Below are 27,938 nucleotides of genomic sequence, written 5' to 3' on the forward strand. Positions count from 1 at the left end.
TCTGATTGGCTGTAGGTGTGTCCTGAGGCTGTGGGGAAGTGTTTGGCCGTGTTACCGTATTTCTTCATTACTTCCGGGCCTCACCGTAATCATCCGTGATTGAGCGACACCGTCGTCCGGGGCTGTTGCTGGTTGTCAGGGCGCAGCCGCTAGGTAGGTGACCAGGAGGGGGCTGGGACAGAGGGGGGCGCCCATTGTCTGTAGAAGGAGATCCTCCCCTAGCAAGTTGGGGAGAGGACACCCTTCTAGGGTTTATTTATCCAATAACTGCACTGATTTATGACAGCTGACAGTTTCCTTACTGGAAATATTATTATTTTTTTGTGGGAAATTATTATATTTTGCTACAATGTGTTTTTAAAAAAATATGAATATTCGGTGCAATATAAAAGATTTGTGTATATATATCCTCAAAAACCTATAATAGATAAAAAATAAATAAATAAAAAAAATCTCTTTCTATCGCTATACATTGTGGCCCAGATTCTCAAAGACTTCCGACGGCGTATCTCCAGATACGCCGTCGTAAGTCCGAATGGCCGCCGTCGTATCTTTGCGCCTGATTCATAGAATCAGTTACGCATAGATTTGGCCAAGATACGAGCGCCGTAAGTCTCCTACGTCGTCGTATCTTGGGGTGCATATTTACGCTGGCCGCTAGGTGGCGCTTCCGTTGATTTCCCGCGTCGAATATGTAAATGAGCGAGATACGCCGATTCACGAATGTACATACGCCCGTCGCAATTTTTTTACGCCGTTTACGTAAGACATACGCCGGCGTAAAGATAAAGCAGGTCTCTAGGTGCAAAGTATGGACGTCGGAAAAAGCGTATCTTTTTACGTCGTTTTACGTAAGTCGTACGTGAATTGGGCTGTGCGTAGGTTACGTTCACGTCACAGGCATTGAGCCGGCGTATCTTTGGGCGTAAATACGACGTGATACTGAGCATGCGCGCGCCGTTCGTTCGGCCATGCGTCCACATGGGGTCACGCTTAATTTAAATACAACACGCCCACGACCTGCCTACTTTGAATTACGCGCGCTTACGCCGGCCGATTTACGCTACGCCGCCGTAACTTAGGACGCAAGTGCTTTGTGAATAGAGCACTTGCCTCTCTAAGTAGCGGCGGCGTAGCGTAAATAAGATACGCGCGTGCACATATTAAATCTGCATTTTTTTATTATTTTTTTGCTCGAAGTTACTTTATACCCCCAACGGTTTTCTGTATTTTTAACTATCAGAGGCCCTTTTTTTTCAATAATAGGTTATACCTACCTGCTTCGTGTAATGGTTTTAGACAGGGCAGTCCCAATCCTCCTCTTTTTGGGTCTCCCTTCCCCTTCTCTCTCCTCATTGGCTCACTGGCCGTGATTGAATGCAGCCAGAGCCAATGGTCCCCCTGCTGTTTGAGCCAATGAGGAGAGAGAGAGACCCAGGAGAGCCTTTGCTCTCATGCACGTAGCTGAATAAAGATGGGGCTCAGGTAAGTATGGGGGGGGAACCCAGAAGACTTTTTTTTTTTTTTTTACTTTCTACCTTTAGAAGCGTCCCTGTGCTGGTGGCTGCTTTATGAAGTTCTCTGCCCCCCCCCCCCCCCCCCATACCTCACTGCTGTAATCTTCCAGTGCTAGGGAGGTGTCAGAAACCATGAATCAGACCGAGACAGAAGTACAGTTAAATCACATTTGTTTAACCACTTACTTACTGGGCACATAAACCCCCTTCGTGCCCAGGCGAAATTTCAGCTTCCGGCACTGCGTCGCTTTAACTGACATTTGCGCGGTTGTGCGACGTGGCTCCCAAACAAAATTGACGTCCTTTTTTTCCCACAAATAGAGCTTTAGTTTGGTGGTATTTGATCACCTCTGCGGTTTTTATTTTTTGCGCTATAAACAAAAAAAGCGACAATTTAAAAAAAAATATATATTTTTTACTTGTTGCTATAATAAATATCCCAATTTTTTTTTAAAAAAACTATTTTTTTTCTCAGTTAAGGCCGATACGTATTTTTTGACGTATTTTTGTAAAAAAAAAATCGCAATAAGCAACTGGTTTGCGCAAAAGTTATAGCGCCTACAAAATGGGGAACAGAATTATGATTTTTTTTTATTATTTTTTTTTTTACTGGTAATGGCGGCGATCTGCGATTTTTATTGGGACTGCGATATTGCGGCGGACGTATCGGACACTTTTGACACAAATTTGGGACCATTCACATTTATACAGCGATCAGTGCTGTAAAAATGCACTAATTACTGTATAAATTTGACTGTCAGGGAAGGGGTTAACACTAGGGGATGAGGAAGGGGTTAAATGTGTATCCTGGGTGTGTTCTAACTATGTGGGGGGAGGGGGGGTGACTGGGGGAGGTGACCGATGCTGTGTCTCTATGTACAAGGGACACAGATCGGTCTCCTCTCCTCTGACAGCACGTGGAGCTCTGTGTTTACACACAGAGCTCCACGTCCCTGCTGTGTTCCCGACGATCGCGTGTACCCGGCGGACATCGCGGCCGCCAGGTACACGCATCGGCTTCCCAGCGATGCGCCGGGACAGTGTTTACCCGTTGCGCGCCACCCAGTGGCGCGCGCGGGTAATGCTTCGTCCAAAGACATCCACCCGGCACTTGAGAGCCGCGCTGTTGACGTCTTTTGTCAATAGCGCGGGTCCCAAGTGGTTAATAATAAAAAGGTAAACAGAGTAAGTGTAGTCAAAACATAGCCAGAGTCCAGTAACAGCGATAAAGGTAGTAGTACAGCAAGCAGGATCTGTAGCCAGAGGGAACGTAGTCAAGCAGGTCTTCAACAGGAACGCAGGAGAAAGTCTCTTGTGATGTTAACACAGGCGAAGGCAAAGAGCAAATGAACTGGAAGGCTTTAAGTAGGCAGAGCTTACAAGCAGGATCATCAACAGGTGGATCACTGTGCAGAGATGGGAGCTGGCAATTGGCTGACAGAATAGCCCAGCCCTGACAGGAGGATAATACGATCAGCTGACTCTACTGTATGCACTCATCAACAGTGCCGATCATGGCTGCCCAGTCCCGCAGATTATACCTGGAAGCAGGGTGATCACTGTAGAGAAATGGAAGCTGACAGCTGAGCTGCCAGCACAGAGAAGGAAGGGCTGAGCCCAGCCCTGACAGTACCCCCCTCCTCAATGACCCCTCCCCCTTGGAGGACCACCGGGCTTGAGGGGAAAACGTCTATGGAAACCACGGAGTAGGACAGGGGCATGTACGTCTGAGGATGAGACCCAAGAGCGTTCCTCTGGACCTTACCCTCTCCAATGCACCAGGTACTGTATGCGCCCACGGAACCTATGGGAGTCAACAATGGACTGTACTTCATACTCCTCATGGTTCTCAACCTGTATAGGGCGAGGACGTGGCACCAAGGTGGTAAAACGGTTGCAGACCAAAGGTTTCAATAAGCAGACGTGAAACACATTAGAGATACGCACACTGGAAGGAAGGTCCAACGCGTAAGCCACTGGGTTTATCCTGCACAGAGACTACCGGAGCGGCCACAATAGGAGACTTTTAGATGAGCCGTGCGACTCAGGAGCGTCTGTATCGCAGTGGCAAACTGATCCATGCGGTGATCCAGGTCATCCAATCTGGAAAAAATATTATTAACAAGTGGATTGGCTTCATCTTCTGAAGTCATGGCCTTCGCCTCCTGTCCGAAACCATGAATCAGACCGAGACTGAAGTACAGTTATATCACACTTGTTTAAAGTGGGGGTTCACCCAAAAAAATCCTTGCTGTACATATCGTTTTATATATATATATGTTCACCGCAGCTTCCAGGTATAATCTGCGGGACTGGGCAGCCATGATCGGCACTGTTGATGAGTGCATACAGTCAGCTGATCGTATTATCCTCCTGTCAGGGCTGGGCTATTCTGTCAGCCAATTGCCAGCTCCCATCTCTGCACAGTGATCCACCTGTTGATGATCCTGCTTGTAAGCTCTGCCTACTTAAAGCCTTCCAGTTCATTTGCTCTTTGCCTTCGCCTGTGTTAACATCACAAGAGACTTTCTCCTGTGTTCCTGTTGAAGACCTGCTTGACTACGTTCCCTCTGGCTACAGATCCTGCTTGCTGTACTACTACCTTTATCGCTGGCTCTTGGACATTGGCTTGGCCGACTACCCGATCCGGTTACTGAACTCTGGCTATGTTTTGACTACATTTACCTTTTTATTTTTATTATTATTTTTATTATTAAAGCGGGGGTTCACCCCCAAATTTTTTTTTTAACATTACATTCAGCCGAGTTGTTAGAATGACATTAGGCTGTTTTTTTTTTTTTTATTTCCTTGCCGTACATACCGTTTTATATATATATATATGTTCACCGCGGCTTCCGGGTATAATCTGCGGGACTGGGCGTTCCTATTTGATTGACAGGCTTCCAACCGGCGCATACATCGCGTCACCGAAAGAAGCCGAACGTCGGTGCGCAGGCGCCGTATAGAGCCGACTCGCAGTCCGGCTTCTTTCGGCAACTCGTGACGCGCTGTATGCGCCGGTCAGAAGCATGTCAATCAATTAGGAACGCCCAGTCCCGCAGATTATACCCGGAAGCCGCGGTGAACATATATATATAAAACGGTATGTACGGCAAGGAAATAAAAAAAACAAAAAAGTGTATATACAATATTGCGCAAACCAAATATTGGGTGTAAATCAGGCTGCCAACATACCATATGGATATAAGGTGAAAAATGTGAAAAAGAAAATGTAGCGCCCAAAAAATATATAGTAAAAGGACCCCTAAAAAAAGGGTGAAATTAGGTGTGTACCCTGAAGGTAAGTGGCTTAAAGTCCAAGCCTAATACCTCGTAATACACAATGGTGAAATTGTGAAATTAATTGATACAAATCCGTGCTAAAAAAATCAGCAAATAGGTATACATATGTGAAATACCTGTAGTGTAGTCTATAGTGTATCAATTAATTTCACAATTTCACCATTGTGTATTACGAGGTATTAGGCTTGGACTTTAAGCCACTTACCTTCAGGGTACACACCTAATTTCACCCTTTTTTAGGGGTCCTTTTACTAAATAAAAAAAACAGCCTAATGTCATTCTAACAACTCGGCTGAATGTAATGTTAAAACATTTTTTGGGGGTGAACCCCCGCTTTAATAATAAAAATAATAATAAAAATAAAAAGGTAAACGTAGTCAAAACATAGCCAGAGTTCAGTAACCGGATCTGGTAGTCCGCCAAGCCAATGTCCAAGAGCCAGCGATAAAGGTAGTAGTACAGCAAGCAGGATCTGTAGCCAGAGGGAACGTCAGACAAGCAGGTCTTCAACAGGAACACAGGAGAAAGTTTCTTGTGATGTTAACACAGGCGAAGGCAAAGAGCAAATGAACTGGAAGGCTTTAAGTAGGCAGAGCTGACGAGCAGGATCATCAACAGTTGGATCACTGTGGAGAGATGGGAGCTGTCAATTGGCTGACAGAATAGTGAAGGAAGGGCAGAGCCCAGCCCTGACAGGAGGATAATACGATCAGCTGACTCTACTGTATGCACTCATCCACAGTGCCGATCATGGCTGCCTTTTCTGTCTCCCTCCTCCGTTTATGGAACCTGTACTATAGCTTCCATCAGTGAAAAGCATTCTATGAATGGAGCAGGGCAGACCTTTTGTTCATCTCCCGTCCTCCATTTATAGATGCTGTATTATAACCGAATGAAGTAGGTGGACTTTTCATTCATCAGCCTGTCCTGAATTCCTAGATGTTGTACGATAACTTTCTTCTATAAAAAGCACTTTATGAATGGAGGAGGCAGACCTTATATTTAACCGGTTAACGGCCGCCGCATATACATATACGTCCACAGAATGGCTCGTACAGGCAGATGGGCGTACATGTACGTCCCCTCCTTGCCGCGGGTCGGGGGTCCGATCGGGACCCCCCCCCCCCGGTACATGCGGCGAGCGCTAACCCGCGGGGAGCAATCCGGGACGACGGCGCGGCTATTCGTTAATAGCCGCCCCGGAGCTGAAGAACGGGGAGAGCAGTATGTAAACACGGCTTCCCCGTGCTTCACTGTTGCGGCTGCATCGATCGAGTGATCCCTTTTATAGGGAGACTCGATCGATGACGTCAGACCTACAGCCACACCCCCCTACAGTTGTAAACACACTAGGTGAACCATAACTCTTACAGCGCCACCTGTGGTTAACTCCCAAACTGCAACTGTCATTTTCACAATAAACAATGCAATTTAAATGCATTTTTTGCTGTGAAAATGACAATGGTCCCAAAAATGTGTCAAAATTGTCCAAAATGTCCGCCATAATGTCGCAGTCACGAAAAAAATCGCTGATCGCCGCCATTAGTAGTAAAAAAAAATAATAATAAAACTATCCCCTATTTTGTAAACGCTATAAATTTTGCGCAAACCAATCGATAAACGCTTATTGCGATTTATTTTACCAAAAATAGGTAGAAGAATACGTATCGGCCTAAACTGAGGAAAACATTTTTTTTATATATGTTTTTGGGGGATATTTATTACAGCAAAAAGTAAAAAATATTGAATTTTTTTCAAAATTGACGCTCTATTTTTGTTTATAGCGCAAAAAATAAAAACCGCAGAGGTGATCAAATACCACCAAAAAAAAGCTTGATTTGTGGGGAAAAAAGGACGCCAATTTTGTTTGGGAGCCACGTCGCACGACCACGCAATTGTCTGTTAAAGCGACGCAGTGCCGAATCGCAAAACCTGGCCTGGGCATTTAGCTGCAAAATGGTCCGGGGCTTAAGTGGTTAACCACCCCTCCTCCATTCACTGATGCTGTACTATAACTTCCATTAATGAAAAGCACTCTATAAATGGAGCAGGCAACCCTTTTATTCAATCGCCCATCCTCCATTCATAGATGCTGTACTAGAAAAGTGTTACTAAACCAAAAAACGTTTTTTTTTCCCAAATGCATTCTTTGTATGAAGATAAATGTTTTCAGTTTCCCTGTGTGAAGGGGAAGAGAGGGGAGAAGAGATCAGCGCTGTGCACGGCTGCATCTATTCTCCCCTCTCTTCCTCTTCACACAGCACTCAAGAAGCAGCAGGAGCCATTGGCTCTTCCTGCTGTCAATTAAATGCAGTGAACAGGAAGTGGGGGGCGGGCCTAATGCCCCGTACACACCATCACTTTATGTGATGGAAAAAAAACGACATTTTCTGTGAAGTAAAAAATGACGTTTTTGAAACTTCCATTTTCAAAGACGAAGTTGCCTACACACCATCGTTTTCTCACAATGTTCTAGCAAAGTGAGGTTACGTTCCACCACGTTTTTCCATTGAAGCTCGCTTCATAAGTAGCTTCTGGGCATGCGTGGATGAAAAAAACGTTGTTTTAAACGACATTTTTTGCTACACACGGTCAATTTCTGTGAAGTAAAAAACGACGTTTTGAAAAACGACACATAAAATTGAAGCATGCTTCAATTTTTTTTGGTCGTTTTTTACAAGACATAAAACTACGTTTTCCCCCACACACGGTCAATTAAAGTGACGTTTTTAAAAACGTCGTTTTTTTTCATCACATAAAGTGATGGTGTGTACGGGGGATAAGCCCTGCTGTGTAAGTCTATGATGTGCGGCTCTATAGACACACAGATCGGAAGCGCACGGACCACGTTTCTCCCCATAGTAAGCAGCTAGTTATGGTGGAAATAAAAAAAGAGGAGGAGCCAAGCTTGCCACCGGTGGACCCGAGAAGAAGAGGATCAAGGCCACTCTGTGCAATATCACTGCACAGAGCAGGTAAGTATAACAGGTTTGTTAAAAAATCTGACTTTGGTAACACTTTAACTTCCATCCATAAAAAGCACTCTACGAATGGAGGCGGCAGACCTTTCATTCTTTTCCCGTACTCCATTATGTATTATAATTTACATCAGTGAATGGAAGTGGTGGACCTTCCATTCATCTGCCTGTCCTTTAGCACAGCATCTGTGAATGGAGGAGGGGTCCAGAAAAGACAGACATAGTTGGCACACTGACCCGTCCAAGGGATCGTTTTAACCCACAGGTGTCAAACACAAGGCCCACGGGCCGAATCCAGGCCATTTCATGTGTCCCTCGCACCTCTCCTGCAGCGGCAGGATAGCTCCAGCCCTCCTCTGGTCCTCCTCCAGACCCTTACTTTCTGCTTTCAAGCAATGCATTCAGCTTCTTCCCAGCAGCAGCATAAGGAAAGGGGGGTGCACTGTGATGTAAGGGAGAGTCGGGGACTCAACTTCTGACGGTGGGGTGGCTCTTGACATCTAATGTAAGGGGAGGGGATGCAGATACAACCGGCCCATTTGAGGACTATCATAATTCTGATTCGGCCCACAATGAAATTGAGTTTGACACCCCTGTTTTAACCCCTGCAGCACTGGAAGATTACAGCGTGGGTATGGGAGGGGGGTGAGGGACCACCAGCACGAGGGGCACTTTACTTTGAATATATGTACCATCTCTTGTGCCGATTTAAAGTGTTACTAAACCCAGGACTCTGCATTCACTATATCTGATCTCTCACAGTTCACAGAACATGGAAATGCAATTATTTTAGTAAATATATACTGATAAATACCCTTTTCTTATCAGCAGTATATAGCAGTCTTGTGACTTCTATCAGTGTCTGGCTAAAGCTTGTAGGAGGAGATTTCATTCTCTCCTGATTTTCCTATGAGGCTGCAGGACCCCTGACCCCCTGTCTGGACAGTGCTGATTGGCCCTGTGCTTACCACTGTCTAGCAATACACACCAAACTGAGCGTGTGCAGAGTGACTCCAAACGCTCTGTCTTGTCAGGAGATGGATTGGGGACAGTGAAAGAAGGAGCGGTCTAGAGAAGACAGGATCAAACAGCCTTTTACACAATGCAGATTAACCCCTTAAGTTCCACAGTGAGTATAACAAGCATGTTTTACTGCATATGCAGACTGATTTTACTGTTGTGGGTTTAGTAACACTTTAAACTTAGACTGCTCCGTGGTCCTGAAGACGCACTGTATTGCCTTGATAGGTACAATGGTTCCGTTCATTTTCCGCTTTGAACACATAGGTATGAATAGAGGCAATGGTCAGGGCCATCTTTAAGGCAGAGAAAAAAGGGCAGCTGGGCCCTGTCTTTGTTGTGGGGCCCAAAACAGCTGCCTCATGCCGCGTACACACGATCATTTTTCGGCATGAAGGAAAACGTCGTTTTTCAGCCTGTCCAAAAAACAAAATTTTTCCAACTTCATCATTAAAAACGACGTTGCCCACACACCATCGTTTTTAAAAAATGCTCTAGCAAAGCGCGGTGACGTACAACACGTACGACGGCACTATAAAGGGGAAGTTCCATGTGTTCCCCCTTGGGGCTGCTTTAGCTGATTCCGTGTTAGTAAAAGACGATTCGCGCTTTTCTGTCTGTTACAGCGTGATGAATGTGCTTACTCCATTATGAACGGTAGTTTTACCAGAACGAGCGCTCCCGTCTCATAACTTGCTTCTGAGCATGCGCGGGTTTAAAATGTTGTTTTAGCCCACACACGACCATTTTTTACAAACCGAAAAACGTCATTTTTTAAAACGATGTTAAAAAATACAGCATGTTCGAATTTTTTTTTTTTTGTCGTTTTTCAGAAACTGAAAAACGATGTGCAGCCCACACACGATCATTTTAAATGACGTTTTTAAAAACAAAGTTTTCTTTCATGCCGAAAAATGATCGTGTGTATGCGGCATTATGCTTGCCAACTATCCCAGTTTACATTCCCTTGTCTCTTGAAATTGTAGTCATGTGCTGTGTCCTGATATCTCAGTGTGAAGTGCTGCTACTGCCCTATTGTTGTGTACAGATGACTCACCTGCAGACTCTGGGGCAGATCCACTGATACGCCGGCATACTTTCAAATTTCCCACGTCGCATCGTTGTTTTGAATCCTCAAAACAAGATACGACGGCATCTGGGTTAGATCCGACAGGCGTACGTCTTCGTACGCCTTCGGATCTAAGATGCAATTCTTCGGCGTCCGCTGGGTGACGTTTTCCGCGTCGAGTATGCAAATTAGCTATTTCCGACGATCCACGAGCGGCCGGCGCATTCCTTTACGTCATCTCAAGTCGACTTTTTTCGGCGTATAGTTAAAGCTGCTATTACGTGGCGTACTCAATGTTAAATATGGCCGTCGTTCCCGTGTATAATTTAAAAAAAACATTTTGTTTGTTTTTGCGTAAGTCGTTCGTGAATCCGGATGGACGTAATTTACGTCCAGGTCAAAACCAATGACGTCCTTGCGACGTCATTTCGCGCAATGCACAGCGGGAAATTTAGGGATGGCGCATGCGCAGTTCGTTCGGCGCGGGGACGCGCTTCATTTAAATGAAACACGCCCCCTACCCACCCAATTTGAATTCCGCGCCGTTACGCTGCTTGAGATACACTACGCCGCCGTAACTTACGGCACAAAATCTTTATGGATTCGAACCAAAGCCAGGTAAGGTACAGTGGTGTAGCGTATCTCAGATACGATGCGCCGGGGCAGATCTCTGTGTTTACATGTAAATAACCGTCATTCATATGCAAATAATGGGCACATTCATATATAAATAGCAGCGGGATTCATATGTAAATAAAGGCAGTATACATATGTATATCATGCCCCTCTGCAGTGAGGAGATGATGTTCTGTAACCTCTAGCAACCAGTCAGTGAGCAGTATTACTGTACAGTAATCTCTAGCAACCAATCAACAAGCAGAAATCATGTGCTGTAACCTCTAGCAACTAATCAGTGAGCCGTAATGTGTGCTGTAACCTCTAGCAACCAGTAAGTGGTAATGATATGCTGTAACCTCTGGCAACCAATCGCAATCACTGCCTGATCTGATACAGTAAACTGATTTTAAGTCCAGCTGATATTTATTGTATGTCTCAGAGCACAAGGGGAGCAAAATTCCATGGGGGGGGGGGGGGGGGGGAGAAAATGTTTGCCCAGGGTCTAATCAATATTAAAGCGGGAGTTCACCCATAAAAAAAATTTTACCCTTAGATTCCTGCTCATTTTGTCTAGGGGAATCGGCTAGTTGTTTTAAAATCGAAGCTGTACTTACCGTTGTAGAGAGCGATCTTCTCCGCCGCTTCCGGGTATGGTCTTTCGGGACTGGGCGTTCCTAATTGATTGACAGTCTTCCGACAGGCTTCCGATGGTCGCATCCATCGCGTCACGAGTAGCCGAAAGAAGCCGAACGTCGGTGCGGCTCTATACTGCGCTTGCGCACCGACGTTCGGCTACTTTCGGAAAATCGTGAAGCGATAGATGCGACCGTTGGAAGCCTGTCAATCAAAATAGGAACGCCCAGTCCCGCAGCCCATACCCGGAAGCGGCGGAGAAGATCGCTCTCTACAACGGTAAGTACAGCTTCGATTTTAAAACAACTAGCCGATTCCCCTAAACCAGTGATGGTGAACCTTGACACCCCAGATGTTTTGGAACTACATTTACCATGATCCTCATGCACACTGCAGTGTGGTTGAGCATTATGGGAAATGTAGTTCCAAAACATCTGGGGTGCCAAGGTTCGCCATCACTGCCCTCGACAAAATGAGCAGGAATCTAAGGGTAAAAATTTTTATTTCCGGGTGAACCTCCACTTTAAAGACAGCCCTGGCAATGGTATTCATGCAGGTTATTTACAGTTTTTTTCTTCTTCTTCTTCTGTTTCCTCCAAATTCCAGAAGGACCCGAATACAATGGAGAGCCCCACAGTCTTGCTGGAGTCCAGGTCTCTGCCCATCCACCTCCTGAAGGAAATGCACCAATTCCGGCTGCTGGGCCACTTATGCGATATAACTGTAAGAGTGGAGCATCAGGGGACCACCGAGGACTTCAGCGCCCACAAAACCATCCTGGCAGCCTCCAGCAAGTATTTCAAGGAGATCTTTACCAGCGATCGGCTCCTGGGTTGTAGTTCTGTCTTGATGAATGAAATCTCAGCCGTGGATTTCGCCTTGTTTCTGGAATTCATCTATACGGCCAAGCTGGAAGTAGAAGAAGACAAAGTCCAGCGAGTCAACGATGTAGCCGAAAAACTAAAATGCTTTGACTTGGCCAAGGCCTGCAGTCAGCATAGAAAGCAGATGCTGGAAGAGTCGGTGTGGTTGGATCTGCAGAATATTGAGGAATCGCAAGACGGCGAGGATGACATGCAGGAACTGCATATAAATTCTCTGACGGATCTCCAGTCTTCTGGAGCAGATGAGGTCCAAAGTACGGATAACTTTCACAATGGCCAAGACGGCAAACTCAGAGAGGAGTCGTGTTTGGAGGCCTCCTCAACCATAGAAGTGGAGGAGTATATGGAAAAAATGGAGCCCTCCAAGCATTCCAGCTCCAAATCCAGGAGGTTGAGTGGACGCCTACCTGGGAGGAAAGCCGTGGTTGAGATTCCCAAGAAGAAGTACACAAGACGACTTCGGGAACAGCAAGACGGTGAAGACGTTGACTCCTTACTGAACGGCATTGGGAGGGAACCATTTCCATGCAATGAGGAGCTTATCGGCGAGCAGACCGAGGACAGCATCAAAGCTGAAGAGGACGAGGACAGTCCATGTGAATTGGCGGAGAGCGGAAAGACCTCCAACGATGATGATAATCCTCAAGCGACTGGTAAATACGTGGCATGTTCTATCTGCGGGGAGAACTTTGAAGATGAAAAGGCGTACGTGAAACACTCGAAGCAGAATCACGCAAATTCCGAGGAGATCTACCAGTGCAATATTTGCAACCAAAACTTTGCAAATAAGTGCAACTTAAAAAGCCACCAGCGTCACGTGCACAGCAACGAGCGCCAGTTCCCGTGTGAGCTCTGCAACAAGAAGTTCAAGAGGAAAAAAGACATCAAGAGGCACATTTTGCAGGTCCACGAGGGTGGAGGAGAAAGACACTTCTGCCAAGTGTGCAGGAAAGGTCTAAGTTCCAAGACGGCCTTGAGGCTCCATGAAAGAACGCACACCGGGGACAAACCCTTTAAATGTTCCTTGTGTATCGCCCGGTTTTCCCAGACTTCTGCGCTGAAAACGCACATGAGGTAGGCATTCGTGCTTAAAGGGGGTTGTAAAGGTACAATTGTTTTCCTAAATAGCTTCCTTTACCTTAGTGCAGTCCTCCTTCACTTACCTGGCTTCCTCCGGGTACTCCAGTTTCCTCCCACACGCCAAAGACATGCTGGTAGGTTAATCGGATCCTGTCTAAGTTGGCCCAGCGCGTCGGGACCCTTCAGTGCTATATCAAGATATCTCTCAACTCAACATTACATTACATATTCTTAAAGGGTTGTAAAGGTACAATTTTTTTTCCCCCTAAATATCTTCCTTTACCTTAGTGCAGTCCTCCTTTACTTACCTCATCCTTCCATTTTGCTTTTAAATGTCCTTATTTCTTCTGAGAAATCCTCACTTCCTGTTCTTCTGTCTGTAACTCCACACAGTAATGCAAGGCTTTCTCCCTGGTGTGGAGTGTCGTGCTCGCCCCCTCCCTTGGACTACAGGAGAGTCAGGACACCCACTAACACACAGCTACTTACTCTATCTACAATGTAGAGAGCGTCCTGACTCTCCTGTAGAGAGACAACATTTGTTGTCGGAAAAATTTGAAAGCATGCTATCCAACATCTGTTGTCGGAAAATCCGACAACAATTGTGCGATGGAACGTCCATCACACAATTGTTCTCAGAAAATTAGTTTGTGTGTACGAGGCTTTAGTGCATATTGGCACCCACTAATGTACCGTATATACTCGAGTATAAGCCGAGTTTTTCAGCAATTTTTTTGTGCTGAAAATGCCCCACCTTGGCTTATACTCGAGTCACCTTTTTGCGCCTGATCTCCCGGACTTTAGGGACCCGGTACTGGCCGGCCATAGGTTCCCTAGCACACATATAGCCTCAGGCCTGGTACACACGATAGGATTTATCCGCGGATACGGTCCGCCGGACCGTATCCGCGGATAAATCCTCTGCGGATTTTAATCCGCGCCGAATTCCCATCGCGGTGACGTGTCGCGCCATCGCCGCGATGATGACGCGGCGACGTGCGCGACGCTGTCATATAAGGATATCCACGCATGCGTCGCATCATTACGACGCATGCGAGGGATGGGTTCGGACGGATCGATCCGGTGAGTCTGTACAGACCACCGGATCGATCCGCTGGTTCCGATTCCAGCGGATAGATTTGTAAGCATGTCTACAAATTTTTATCTGCTGGAAATCGGAAATATCCGCGGATAAATATCCGCTGGAACGTACACACCAGGGGATCTATCCGCTGAAACCGATCCGCTGAGATTTTTCAGCGGATGGATCCTCTCGTGTGTACGGGGCCTTACTCTTCCTCTACGGCCGGGAAGCACCGATTTTTCTAAATCGGGCACCCCTTTCATAGACTCCCATGTTAAACGGTAATTTCTCTGGTAACTTTGGGGACCCGATACCCGCCGGCCGTAGGTCCCCTGGACTTTGCACACACGTAGCCCCAGTTCTCCTCCACTAGTGTGCAAAGTTTGCTGTCTGGGAGACCTACGTCTGGGGAGCACCGATTTTTCAAACTGGGCACCCCTTCTATAGACTCCCATGTTAAACGTAAGTCTAGTCTTGGACACAGTGAGGCATGGGCACAGTGAGGCATGCACATGTGCACAGTAAAGCAATGCAGATGGACACAGTGAGGTAAAGTGAGGCACAGGGAGGTATGCAGATGGACACCCTAGGCTTATACTCGAGGCAATATATTTTCCCAGTTTTTTGTGGTAAAATTAGGTGCCTCGGCTTATATTCGGGTCGGCTTATACTCGAGTATATACAGTAAGTGCACAATTTAGTTTCCAGTTTGTCCAGGCTGTATTGCGCTACGTGATGATTATGTTTTTTCCGAGCATCTGCCTTTAACATGAGTCTAATGCCTTGTACACACGACCGGTTTTCCCGTAGGGATGCCATGAGAGCTTTTGGCCGGGAAAACCGACCGTGTGTATGCTCCATCGCAATTTTCCCGACAGGAAAACTGCCGGAAAAGAAAAAGAGAACCAGTTCTCTCAGTCTTTTTCCCGCCAGTTTTCCTATGTGAAAAACTGTCGGGGAAAAACTTAGCGGGCAGGTTTTCTCCTCGGGATTCACGGCGGACTTTTTACCGCCGGGAATCCTGTAACGTGTGTACAAAGAATTAGAATCTATTAGCTGATGAGACGAAGCTAAAGAAATATCCCTCCCTGATGGAGATCCATCATTCTAAGGACTTGATTTCTACAAAAAGTTTTTCATATCTTAGTTATCTGGCGCGCCTTTTGGTGTGTGGAGTCTTTTCTAATGCCGCGTACACACGACCATGTTTCATGTCATGGAAAAAAACGACGTTTTTGACGACCTGATTCCTCTCAAGCCTGCCTTGCCTACACACGATCGTAATAAAAAATGCTCTAGAAAAGCGCGGTGATGTACAACACGTACGACGGCACTATAAAGGGGAAGTTCCATTCGAATGGTGCCACCCTTTGGGCTGATTATGCAAATTTCCCTTCTCATAACTTGCTTCTGAGAATGCGCATTTTTTTTCCCCGTCGTTAAAGCGTACACACGACCATTTTTCACGACGAGAGAAATGACGACGTGAAAAACAACGAGAATAAATCGAGCAGGTTCTTAATTTTTAATGCCCATTTTTCTCGTCGACAAAAATGCTCTGGAGCCCACACACGGCCGTTTTTAACGACCAATTTAAAAAATGGCATTTTTCACGTCATGGCGGCATAAGGCTCTCTTTGATAGTACATGCATTTATGTATTATGGTTTATTTATATGATTTGTGATGCCATTTATATTATTTTCACTCTTGAATTAGCGCCAACCTTTTTATATTTTATTTTTAATTTGTTCATAAAAAATAAATTGACTAGATCGGGGCTTGATGGCTTGATCTAGGTCTGTGTGCTTTTAGGCAAGATTTTGAAAAATAAATAAATTGCGCACTATTGTTTCTGTAAATGGCCTCTGCCCTCGCCTATAACTGGCCTTTGCAGCAAGGAGCACATGGAAGGGAAATTCTGTGAGCCTCCACAGTGGACGCACATGCATTATAATGGATAGGCAGAGGGCAGGTGAGTCTGGAGGGAGCCCACCACTTCTTAAAGAGGAGTTCCAGGCTTTTTATGTTTATTAAGTCAGCAGCTACAAAAAGTGTAGCTGCTGACTTTTAATAAACACACTTACCTGTTCCATGGTCCAGCGATGTGGCCGCCGGGAGCGTCGCTCCTCTCCCCTGGCACCTCCATTGCCACTCTAGGCACCCAGCCGTGACAGATTTCGGCTTCACGACCAGGCAGGCACTGTGCATGCGTGAGTCACGCTGCGCTCTCGGAGTGGACAGGCGATCTTCTGGGATCTGTCACGTGTCCCAGAAAATCGCCTAGAGGGAGGGGGAGGAGTCGCCTAGGTGGAAAGAGGAAGTGGGACAGGAAGTCCCACTCCTAACAAAGCCTTTACTCCCCCCCCCCCCCCCCAAAAAAATTGCATGTCAAATCAGGGGGCGAGGAGTGATTAAAGTGGAAGTTCCACTTTTGGGTGGAAATCCGCTTTAAGGGCTCAGGTGCCCACTGGAGACCCAGCATTTGCATGTGTTGCCCTTCCATGTGCTCCTTGCTGCAAAGGCCAGTTGTAGGTTGGGGCAGGGGTCATTTGAACTGCTGAAATATTGGTGAAGGGATGCACTGGATACCTTTGCTGCCATTGTGAAGGGATGCACTGGATACCTTTGCTGCCATTGTGCATTCTCTAGGCTCCGTTATTTATTTTTATATATATATATATATATATATATATATATATATATATATATATATATATATATATATATATATATATATATATATATATATAAAAAAATCTCTAGCTCCATTATAATTCATGTGCTTCTACTATGGAGACTCAAAATTTAGAGTTGGGACTACAGATAATACTGGGGTTGCCTTGATGGGGCTCTGTAGCCTAGAGAGAACCCACCTCTCCTTAAAGGCACAGGGGCCCACTGGACACCCAGAATATAGCATAATGGCAGCAAAGGTGTCCAGGGCGCCCCCCTCAACAATATTTCAACCATTCAAATGGCCCCTGCCTCAACCTATAACTGACCTTTGCAGCAAGAAGCACATGGAAGGGCAACGCATGCAAATGCTGGGTGTCCAGTGCGCCCCTGTGCTCTTAAAGAGGAGGTCTGACCACCCCTGCAAAAATTAAAAGCCAGCAGCTACACATACTGCAGCTACGGACTTTTAATAATTGGACACTTACCTGTCCTGGAGTCCAGCGATGTCGGCAACACATGCAGACACTGCATGCCGCCTCCATTGCGAGCAAGGGAACCTGGCAGTGAAGCCTATTGCGTATGCGCGAGGCTCCGCCCCTCTCTCCTACTGGATCGGCGGCTGGGGAAGGAGGAGGGAGCCCCAGCCGTGACATTAATACCTGTGGCTGAGGCTCTTGGAAGTGGGAATAGGATACCTGTGAAAGACAAGTATCTTGCCTGCCTTCCCCCCCCAAAGGTGGCGAATGTGGCACCGGAGGGGTAGGGGGGTACAACGAGTGGAAGTTCCACTTTTGGGTGGAACTCCACTTTAAGGAGGGGTGGGCTCCTTTTAGGCTCACCTGCCCTCTACCTATCCATTATAATGCATGTGCTCCCACTGTTAGGACTGCAGATAATACTGGGGTGCCTTGCTCTGTAGCTCACGTATGTATTTGCAAATGTGTGCAAACTAAACCCCTGTTTTTTACGTAAACTGTTAGGCTGCATTCACACCTCCGCGACAAGTAACGCCGCGTACGCGGCGTATTTTCCCGCGAATAGTGTAACTTTTTTTTTTTTTTTACAAATCCTTCCCATTGCTTTGTATGGCCGAACGCCAATGCCGCCTGAAAAAAAGGGTCCGGGACTTTTTTTCAGGCGGCAGGCGTACGGCGTCTATGAGATGTGAACCATCTCATAGACAGCAATGGGAATTCTCCCCTCCAGCGGCACGAGCGTCCGGCGTCGGGCGTTTTGTCGCGGAGGTGTGAATGGGGCCTTTGACTGGACAATTTGGTTGGTTGCAGGCTGGTCGGTAAGTTGAGCTGGGAATTTCTTTGGCACTATTGTTTCTGGGGTACAGACAACAAATGATGCACATATAAATGGTATCGCTGTGAACGTCGGGAGTAGGGAACCAATGGGAAGTTGTCACATGATCACATCCCCCACCGGACAAATCGGCTGCAGTTAAGGAATCCCCCGCGCTGCAGTGCACAATGGGGGGCGGGGTGTGACACCATTGGCCTAATTTGGCCAGAGGGCATTGCCCTCCTTAGGATGCCACCCCGAGATTGCTAAAAAAAAGTTGCTTTTTTTTATTATTAGTTTTTCTTCCCCAGAACTCACACTGGAGAAAAGCCGTTTGCCTGTGAGGAGTGCGGAGCCAAGTTTACCCAGAACCATATGCTGATCTATCACAGGCGCTGTCACACAGGTACGTCATCATGGATGTGCGGTGCTGAGCAAATGGAGGTACGTCTGTATTCTGTGGGAATGGAGCTGTAATGTAAAGGGAATCCAAGCACCATCCATGTTTTACTTTTCTTTAGTGCTGAAGGCTTTAGGGATATTTGCTGTGAAAATTACAATGGTCCCAAAAATGTGTCAAAATTGTCCGAAGTGTCCGCCATAATGTCGCAGTCACGAAAAAAAAATCGCTGATCGCCGTCATTAGTAGTAAAAAAAAAAAAAATTTTATAAAAATGCAATAAAACTATCCCCTATTTTGTAAACGCTATAAATTTTGCGCAAACCAACCGATAAACGCTTATTGCGATTTTTATTTTTATTTTTTTACCAAAAACAGGTAGAAGGATACGTATCGGCCTAAACTGAGGAAAAAATATTTTTTTTTATATATTTTTGGGGGATATTTATTATAGCAAAAAGTAAAAAATATTGCATTTTCTTCAAAATTGTCGCTCTATTTTTGTTTATAGCGCAAAAAATAAAAACTGCAGAGGTGATCAAATACCACCAAAAGAAAGCTCTATTTGTGGGAAAAAAAGGATGCCAATTTTTGTTTGGGAGCCACGTCGCACGACCGCGCAATTGTCAGTTAAAGCGACGCAGTGCCAAATCGCAAAAAGGGGCAAGGTTTTTTATCTGCATTTTGGTCCGGGTCTTAAGTGGTTAAAAATGTCATTAGCATGTTGATGAAGGGAAAAGGAGGAACCAGGGAAGGCAAATCGTGAGAGGATAAAACCTCATGAGGGCAGACAGTATAGTTTCAATACAGGAGGAATCTGAGGGTTCTGCTCGTTGGAGCTTACAGTCTAGTAGCAGCTATATAATAATAAGCACATAACCAAAATCATGGGTTTACCTTGGGCATTACAATGGTTGTAAAGGCACAAGGTTTTTTATCTTTAAGCATTAGGGTAAAAAAAACTTTTGCATGTAGCATCCCCCCCAATACTTACCTGAGCCTAATCTCAATACAGCAAAGTGCAACTGCTCTCTCCCTCCTCATTGGCTCGGACACAGCAGCGGGAGCCATCGGCTTCTGCTGCTGTAAATTCCAGCCAGTCAGGAAGGAGCAGGGGTGGGACTAAGCTGCACTCTGATTTGATGGACAATCAGGGTGTGGCTCAGGAGCAAGCACACACTAGTGCCCCCATTGCAAGCTGATTGCCATGGGAGCACTCGGGGGGGGGGGGGGGGGAGCGATGAGGGGGAACCAAGAAGAGGAGGATCTGAGTTGCTCTGTGCAAAACCATTACACAGAGACGGGAAGTATAACATGTTTCTTATTTAAATAAAAAATAAAAAAAACACTTTAGGGCCCAGCCCCATCCAAAACCATTTCCTTGGTTTTGGATGGAACGGGGAAAGGTTGGACCCTTTGGTCAGGTTTTTGTTGATTATGTGCCTTTTGTTGGGAATAGTTCTCCTTCCTGACCTAGTGACACCTTGTGTGAAGGGGGATGGGAGGAGATCTTCCCAACATGGTCTATTGTATGAAAGGACTGAGGGGAGTTGTCTGTGCCGGGTTTTGTATTGGGGGGGGGGGTACTTGAGGTTGCTTTTGGGCAATACAGAAAGTTTTTCCTTCAGACACTTTGGTTCACCTTCCAGTCATTTGTTAAAAAATCAGCCCAGATGATGATGTTGATGATGTTGATGATGTTGATGAGGGATGTTGATGATGATGTTGATGATGATGATGATGATGATGATGATGTTGATGTTGATGTTGATGTTGATGACGATGTTGATGATGATGACGACTTTTATGCTTCTTAGGGGAGAGGCCTTTTATGTGTGAGACGTGTGGGAAAAGTTTTGCCTCCAAAGAATATTTAAAGCATCACAACCGCATTCACACCGGAGCCAAACCCTTCAAATGTGACATCTGCTTCAGAACGTTCGCTCAGAGGAATTCTCTCTACCAGCACATTAAAGTTCACACTGGTAAGACTCCAATATTTGTCTGGGGAAAGCAACAAACCCCAAAAGGAGGACGGAGGGGAGAGGGAACTTTATTGGTTTCATGTTCAGTTCTAAAAGGTATTGGCCCCCCTAACATGGGCCTGGCTACTGACCCGGGACCCACGTTGGATCGCTTTGTCAGCAGGTGATTGGGAGGGGAAATTCTGCCTCCCATGTGCCCGTTTAATGAGGGATTGCACCATTTCATAACCACATCCATTGGCTGCGACACAGCCTCAGCTACCACTGTGGGGAGCAGTGGTAGGCTGTGCTGCCTGCAACTGTGTGTTTAAAGGGGTTTTATTGTATTTATTTTTTATTTTTTTGCTGCTACACAAGGTGTATGGGGCTGTCCAGTATCTATTGCTTGGTTTTAATAGGCAGCTGACATGTGTGAACTGTTTGCTGACCGCACACTGTAGGTTTACTGCTACAGTGTGGGCTGGCTGCGCAGAATCACGTGTGTGTGTTTGTTTGTGTGTGTGTTATAAAAAGTACACCCCTCACATTTTTGTAATTGTTTTTTTATATATATATATATATATACACACACACACACACACACACACCTCACATTTTTGTAAATATTTTCTTCTACCTTTTCATGTGACAACACTGAAGAAATGACATTGGGCCCCTGTGTAATTGGCTTTAGGGACCTCCTCTTCAATTTGTATGTATATACATATATACACACACACACTTACACACATACACACAAAAATGTAAGTACACCCCTCACATGTTTGTAAATATTTTCTTGTATCTTTTCATGTGACAACATTGAAGAAATGACACTTTGCTACAATGTTGTGTAGTGAGTGTACAGCTTGTATAACAGTGTAAATTTGCTGTCTCCTCAAAATAACTCAACAAACAGCCATTAATGTCTAAACCGCTGGCAACAAAAGTGAGTACACTCCTAAGAGAAAATGTCAAAGTTGGGCCCATTTAGTCATGTGACTCGTTAGTGTTACAGGGTCTCAGGCGTGAATGGGGAGCAGGTGTGTTAAATTTGGTGTTATCGCTCTCACTCTCTCATACTGGTCACTGGAAGTTCAACATGGCACCTCATGGCAAACTCTGAACTCCTGAGGATCTGAAAAAAAGAATTCTTGCTCTACATAAAGATGACCTAGGCTATAAGAAGATTGCCAAGTCCCTGAAACTGAACTGCAGCACAGTGGCCAAGACCATACAGCGGTTTAACAGGACAGGTTCCACTCAGAACAGGCCTCTCTATGATTGACCAAAGAAGTTGAGGTCACGTGCTCAGCGCCATATCCAGAGGTTGTCTTTGGGAAATAGACGTATGAGTGCTGCAGAGGTTGAAGGGGTGGGGAAACTGTGACTAACTCAAGCAAAGCATGATCCTCTCGGAGACAGGGCCGCAGGGCAGTATTCCAACATAACGACCCCAAACACATCTCCAAGACGAAAACTGCCTTGCTAAAGAAGCTGAGGGTAAAGGTGATGACTGGCCAAGAATGTCTCCAGACCTAAACCCTATTAAGCATCTGTGGGACATCCTCAAATGGAAGGTGGAGGAGCGCAAGGTCTCTAATATCCACCAGCTCTGTGATATCCTCATGGAGGAGGGGAAGAGGACTCCATGACAAAGCACTAACTGTAAGTGCGAAACGCATCGGCCATCCTGTTTTCTGTTGGTTGCAGTGACTGTGTTTGTACAGTTGAAACATAAAGACAACTTTTTTAAGTTATTTTGGAGTGCGGCTGTCCAGTTTTCGTTTTTCTATTAGTGTTAAGGCAGTGCTGGAAAATAATTCTGGCCACACAAAATATTGACACTTTGGGCCCAATTTGGACATTTTCACTTAGGGGTGTACTCACTTTTGTTGCCAGCAGTTTAGACATTACTGGCTGTGTGTTGAGTTATTTAGAGGGGACAGCAAATTTACACTGTTACAAGCTGTACACTCACTACACAACATTGTAGCAAAGTGTAATTTCTTCAGTGTTGTCACATGAAAAGATAGAAGAAAATATTTACAAAAATGTGAGGGGTGTACTTACTTTTTGTGTGTGTGTGTGTGTGTATATGTATGCATGTGTGTGGGTGTGTGTATATGTGTATATATATATATATATATATATATATATATATATATATATATATATATATATATACATATACATACATATTGAAGAGGAGGTCCCTAAAGCCTAGTACACAGGGGCCCAATGTCAGGGGGCGTCGCCCTGTCGGAACACACATAGCTTAGTGGGGAAGATTGCTGTACTAACATCGGATTGTTTTGTTCAGCGCCTCATTTATTTATAATTTTTATTTTATTTTTTTATTAGTCAACCCAGCAGTGGTGTGTACTAAGCTTCGGTGTAAATGTTATGTAATGTATTCCTCTCTACTTGCAGGAGAACGGCCGTATTGCTGCAAACAATGTGGAAAGCAGTTCACTCAGCTGAACGCACTACAGAGGCACAACCGCATTCACACGGGAGAGAAGCCCTTCATGTGTATAGCGTGTCAGCGGACGTTCACCGATAAATCCACCCTGCGGAGACACACCTCGGTGAGACCATGGATATTGCACATTAGAGTGTGGGGGGAGCTTATTTTAATCATCAGATCAATAATCTTACAACAGATTCCAGTGTATGTCAAAACATATATAGTTTGAACCCCTGTTATCTGCAAGAGTTGGGGCCCTTTCACACGGGGCTGTCCGTGTACGGGCTCCGCTTTGCTCCGTCGATCCCCACTGAGCAGGCAGAATACAGGTCTGTCTCCGCACACTGTACGGGGACTGACCTGTCAGAGCGCCGCTCTCCCCTATAGGGGATCGGATGACGACGGAGCGTAGAGCCCGCCTTCATCCGATCCGCCAGACGGATGGAAAATAGGGTTTTCCTCTGTCACACTTTGGCGGGTCGGATGTCAGCGGACATGTCACTGCTGACATCCGTGGCTCCATAGAGGTGCACGGAACGCCCATTCAGGTCCGCCTAGAAAACTGACAGTCCGGGCCGCCCGTGTGAAAGGGCCCTTAAGGGACGATTTGCTCTTTAACCACTTAAGACACGGACCATTATGCAGGTTAAGGACCTGGCCAGTTTTTGCGATTCCACACTGCGTCGCTTTAACTGACAATTGCGAGGTCGTGCGACGTGGCTCCCAAACAAAATTGGCGTCCTTTTTCCCCCCCCCCACAAATAGAGCTTTCTTTTGGTGGTATTTGATTACCTCTGCGGTTTTTATTTTTTGCGCTATAAACAAAAATAGAGCGACAATTTTGAAAAAAATGCAATATTTTTTACTTTTTGCTATAATAAATATCCCCCAAAAATATATAAAAAAAAACATTTTTTGTTCCTCGGTTCAGGCCGATACGTATTCTTCTACCTATTTTTGGTAAAAAAAAAATCGCAATAAGCGTTTATTGATTGGTTTGCGCAAAAGTTATGTCGTCTACAAAATAGGGCATTTTTTAATAATATATTTTTTTTTTTACAATTAATAGTGGCGATCGGCGATTTTTATTTTATTTTTCGTGACTGCGACATTATGGAGGACACATCGGAGAATTTTGGCACATTTTTGGGACCATTGTCATTTTCACAGCGAAAAGTGCTATAAAAATGCACTGATTACTGTGAAAATGACACTGGCAGTGAAGGGGTTAACTACTAGGGGGCTCTAAGGGGTTAATGTCTGCCCTAAGGGAGTGATTCTTACTGTAGGGGGGCGGGGGCTGGAGGTGTGACGTCACTGATCGTCGTTTCCTATAACAGGGAAAAGACGATCACTGACATTGCCACACAGAAGAACGGGGAAGGTTTGTTTACACACAGTTCTCCCCGTTCTTCAGCTCCTGTGACCAATCACAGGACACCGGCGGCGATCTGGTCCCGCGGGCGCGGTCACGGAGCTTTGGACCAGGTCACGAGTGCGCGTGACCCATGGCTGGGCTCTTAAAGGCGATGTACAGGTATGTGATTGTGCCCAGCCGTGCCATTCTGCCGACGTATATCGGCGTTAGGCGGTCCTTAACCACTACCCGACGGCCGTACGACTTTATACGGCTGCGGGGTGGTTCTCAATCTCTAACAGGCCGTAAAAACACGGCCTGCCGATGTGAGTGCCTGGCGGCCGTGATGTCCGCCAGACACTCGGGATCGGCGGCTACAGGGACAAGATGTGGAGCTCTGTGTGTAAACACAGAGCTCCACGTCCTGTCAGGAGAGAGAGGAGACCGATCTGTGTCCCTTGTACATAGGGACATAGATCGGTCACCTCCCCCAGTCACCCCCCTCCACCTACATTTAGAACACAATTTAGGGTACACATTTAACCCCTTCCTCACCCCCTAGTGTTAACCCCTTCAATGCCAGTCACATTTATACAGTAATTAGTGCATATTTATAGCACTGATTGCTGTATAAATGTGAATGGCGCCAAAAATGTGTCCGATGTGTCCGATGTGTCCGCCATAACGTCGCAGTCACGAAAAAAATGCTGATCGCCGCCATTAGTAGTAAAATAAAAAATAATAATAATTCTGTCCCCTATTTTGTAAACGCAATAACTTTTGCGCAAACCAGACGCTTCTTGCGATTTTTTTTTTTTTTCTTTTCCCAAAAATATGTAGAAGAATACGTATCGGCTAGACTGAGAAAAAAAATGTTTTTTTAAAAAAAATTGGGCTATTTATTATAGCAACAAGTAAAAAATATTGTTTTTTTTTTCAAAATTGTCGCTCTATTTTTGTTTATAGCGCAAAAAATAAAAACCGCAGAGGTGATCAAATACCACCAAAAGAAAGCTCTATTTGTGGGGAAAAAAGGATGTCAATTTTGTTTGGGAGCCACGTCGCACGACCGCGCAATTGTCAGTTAAAGTGACGCACTGCCACAAGCTGAAATTTCACCTGGTCAGGAAGGGGTATATGTGCCCAGTAAGGAAGTGGTTAAGTGGATTTGTAAGCAGGTGAACTTCACAACAGATACAAATACATTGTACATTCACATCAGTCCCTGCTCTCAATGAAGGTCCCTAATTCACACTGATACATTCATATTAGGGACAATTTAGACAGACGCCAATTAACTTCCCAGCATGTCTTTGTAAGGTGGGAGGAAACCTACGCAGGCAAAGGGAGAACATGCAAACTCCATGCAGGCATTGTTGTTGGGATTCAAACCAAAAACCGTAGTGCTGATAGGTGGAAGTGCTAACCACCTGGCCACTGTGTTGTTGGTCTGTTTTCTTTTCCTAGTCCCTTCTTAAAGGAGAAGTACAGCTAAAGCTCTGTTGGCTGTAATTCTCCTATGGATCACAGGAATGCAGTTCATTCCGCACTTCTGTGACCCGTTTTCCGCAAACAGCGGGCTGAAGTCACAGAGCCGGGGGGGGGGGGGGCGCGCGTCCAGTCCCATCCTGTCCCTGCCAAGAGAACACAATGGTTCCACAAGATGGATTCACTTGTCAACACTGACTGTGTTATTGGGGAAATTGAGCAAATTTCTTATGAAGGAAAGAACTTTGCTCCGTCTATGACCAGCATTGCTCCTAATCTATTATTGTGACGGTATTAAAATGATATCCCCGTCAAACATTCCCTTCTTCCATAAAGGACATCACCCAATATTCCACGAGGAGGAACATTCCTGGGATCGCCCCAATAAGCCACACATGAGTCAGAGCTTACTGCTGGAACAAGACAGTTTAATGGCAGCTTGCTGCTAGGTATATATGCAGTTACAAGCTAAATCCTCAATCAAGGAACAATGAAATCTCCACCCCCTTTCCACACACAGTGGGGGCTCTCATACAGATTATAGGCAGACACTTCGGAGTCGACCCTGAAAACATTTCTTTAGATAATGACATCAGTGGAGGTAATTACTACAATGAAGCAATCAGAATAATTAACATGAGCCACTTCTAATCACAGTAAACAGTAAACACAGGTCTCCTTCACACAACACAATAGATCAATAAACCTTTCAACAGAGGAATGAGTCACACCTGAAATCACCTGTTACCTCTAACACACACACAAGTACTAGCAGGGAGAATTACACTGAAGCATATGCTTCACAATTATTAATCCTCTTTTTTCTCTTTGGTGAAGATCCATGATAAAAACATGCCCTGGAAGTCATTCCTTGTTGTTCTGGATCCTAAAGCTGAAGATGGGCAGAAATCGGAGCTTACTGAGGAGGACAGCGAAGACTCCTCTAAAGCTGCAGAGAAGCTCGCTTACCCCGAGAACTGTCACTACCAGAACCTGACGGTGGTCCCGGGAAGTGTGGACTTATTACATGAGAACAATGCTACCTCCATCCTGAACTGCAAGGCGGACTGTACCATCATTCCTCAGGAAGTGTATATCGCCACTACGCTGAGCCACCTGACCGTCCTCCACACACAGCCCGACTCCTCCATCCCCGCTATGGTCAATATGGAATAGATCTATCAGCGAGGCCAGAACCAATATCTGGTATTGATCACTATCGGTGTGGCCAGAACCAATATCTGATACTGATCACCATCGGTGTGGCCAGAACTAATATCTGATATTGATCACATCACCATCGGTGTGGCCAGAACTAATATCTGATATTGATCACATCACCATCGGTGTGACCAGAACCAATATCTGATATTGATCACCATCGGTGTGACCAGAACCAATATCTGATACTGATCACTATCGGTGTGGCCATAACCAATATCTGATACTGATCACCATCGGTGTGGCCATAACCAATATCTGATACTGATCACCATCGGTGTGACCAGAACCAATATCTGATACTGATCACCACCGGTGTGACCAGAACCATTATCTGGTATTGATCACCATCGGTGTGACCAGAACCAATATCTGATACTGATCACTATCGGTGTGGCCAGAACCAATATCTGATATTGATCACCATCGGTGTGGCCATAACCAATATCTGATACTGATCACCATCGGTGTGACCAGAACCAATATCTGATACTGATCACTATCGGTGTGACCAGAACCAATATCTGATACTGATCACTATCGGTGTGGCCAGAACCAATATCTGATACTGATCACTATCGGAGTGACCAGAACTAATATCTGATACTGATCACCATCGGTGTGACCAGAACCAATATCTGATACTGATCACTATCGGTGTGGCCAGAACTAATATCTGATATTGATCACTATCTGTGTGGCCAGAACTAATATCTGATATTGATCACATCACCATCAGTGTGGCCAGGACAATTCCAGTACCAGTCTTGCCAGTGTTTGGAAGATTGAGCTATTTCTTTGTATGCAGACGGTTTATGAATTTTCTTTTTTTTTCTCCAGAAATGAAATTTCCTTAACAATAAATTTCTCTTCCATCCCCGTCA

The 27,938-nt window shown here is 45.4% G+C and overlaps 1 protein-coding gene across 2 annotated transcripts; it reads left to right on the forward strand.

Moving 5' to 3' along the window:
- Window positions 1-27,938, forward strand: GZF1 (GDNF inducible zinc finger protein 1). Of its 2 annotated transcripts, XM_040351678.1 has the most exons (7): window positions 1-153; window positions 11,745-13,096; window positions 18,466-18,560; window positions 20,372-20,539; window positions 22,952-23,109; window positions 26,671-27,023; window positions 27,186-27,938. In XM_040351678.1, the coding sequence occupies exons 2-6, from the start codon at window positions 11,760-11,762 to the stop codon at window positions 27,007-27,009; spliced, it is 2,097 nt and encodes a 698-aa protein (XP_040207612.1). In that variant the 5' UTR covers window positions 1-153; window positions 11,745-11,759; the 3' UTR covers window positions 27,010-27,023; window positions 27,186-27,938. The 2 variants fall into 2 exon arrangements, with proteins under 2 accessions (XP_040207612.1, XP_040207611.1); XM_040351677.1 differs by having other exon boundaries at window positions 26,671-27,938.

The sequence above is a fragment of the Rana temporaria genome, chromosome 4 (assembly GCF_905171775.1).
Source record: "Rana temporaria chromosome 4, aRanTem1.1, whole genome shotgun sequence".
Lineage (NCBI taxonomy): Eukaryota > Metazoa > Chordata > Amphibia > Anura > Ranidae > Rana > Rana temporaria.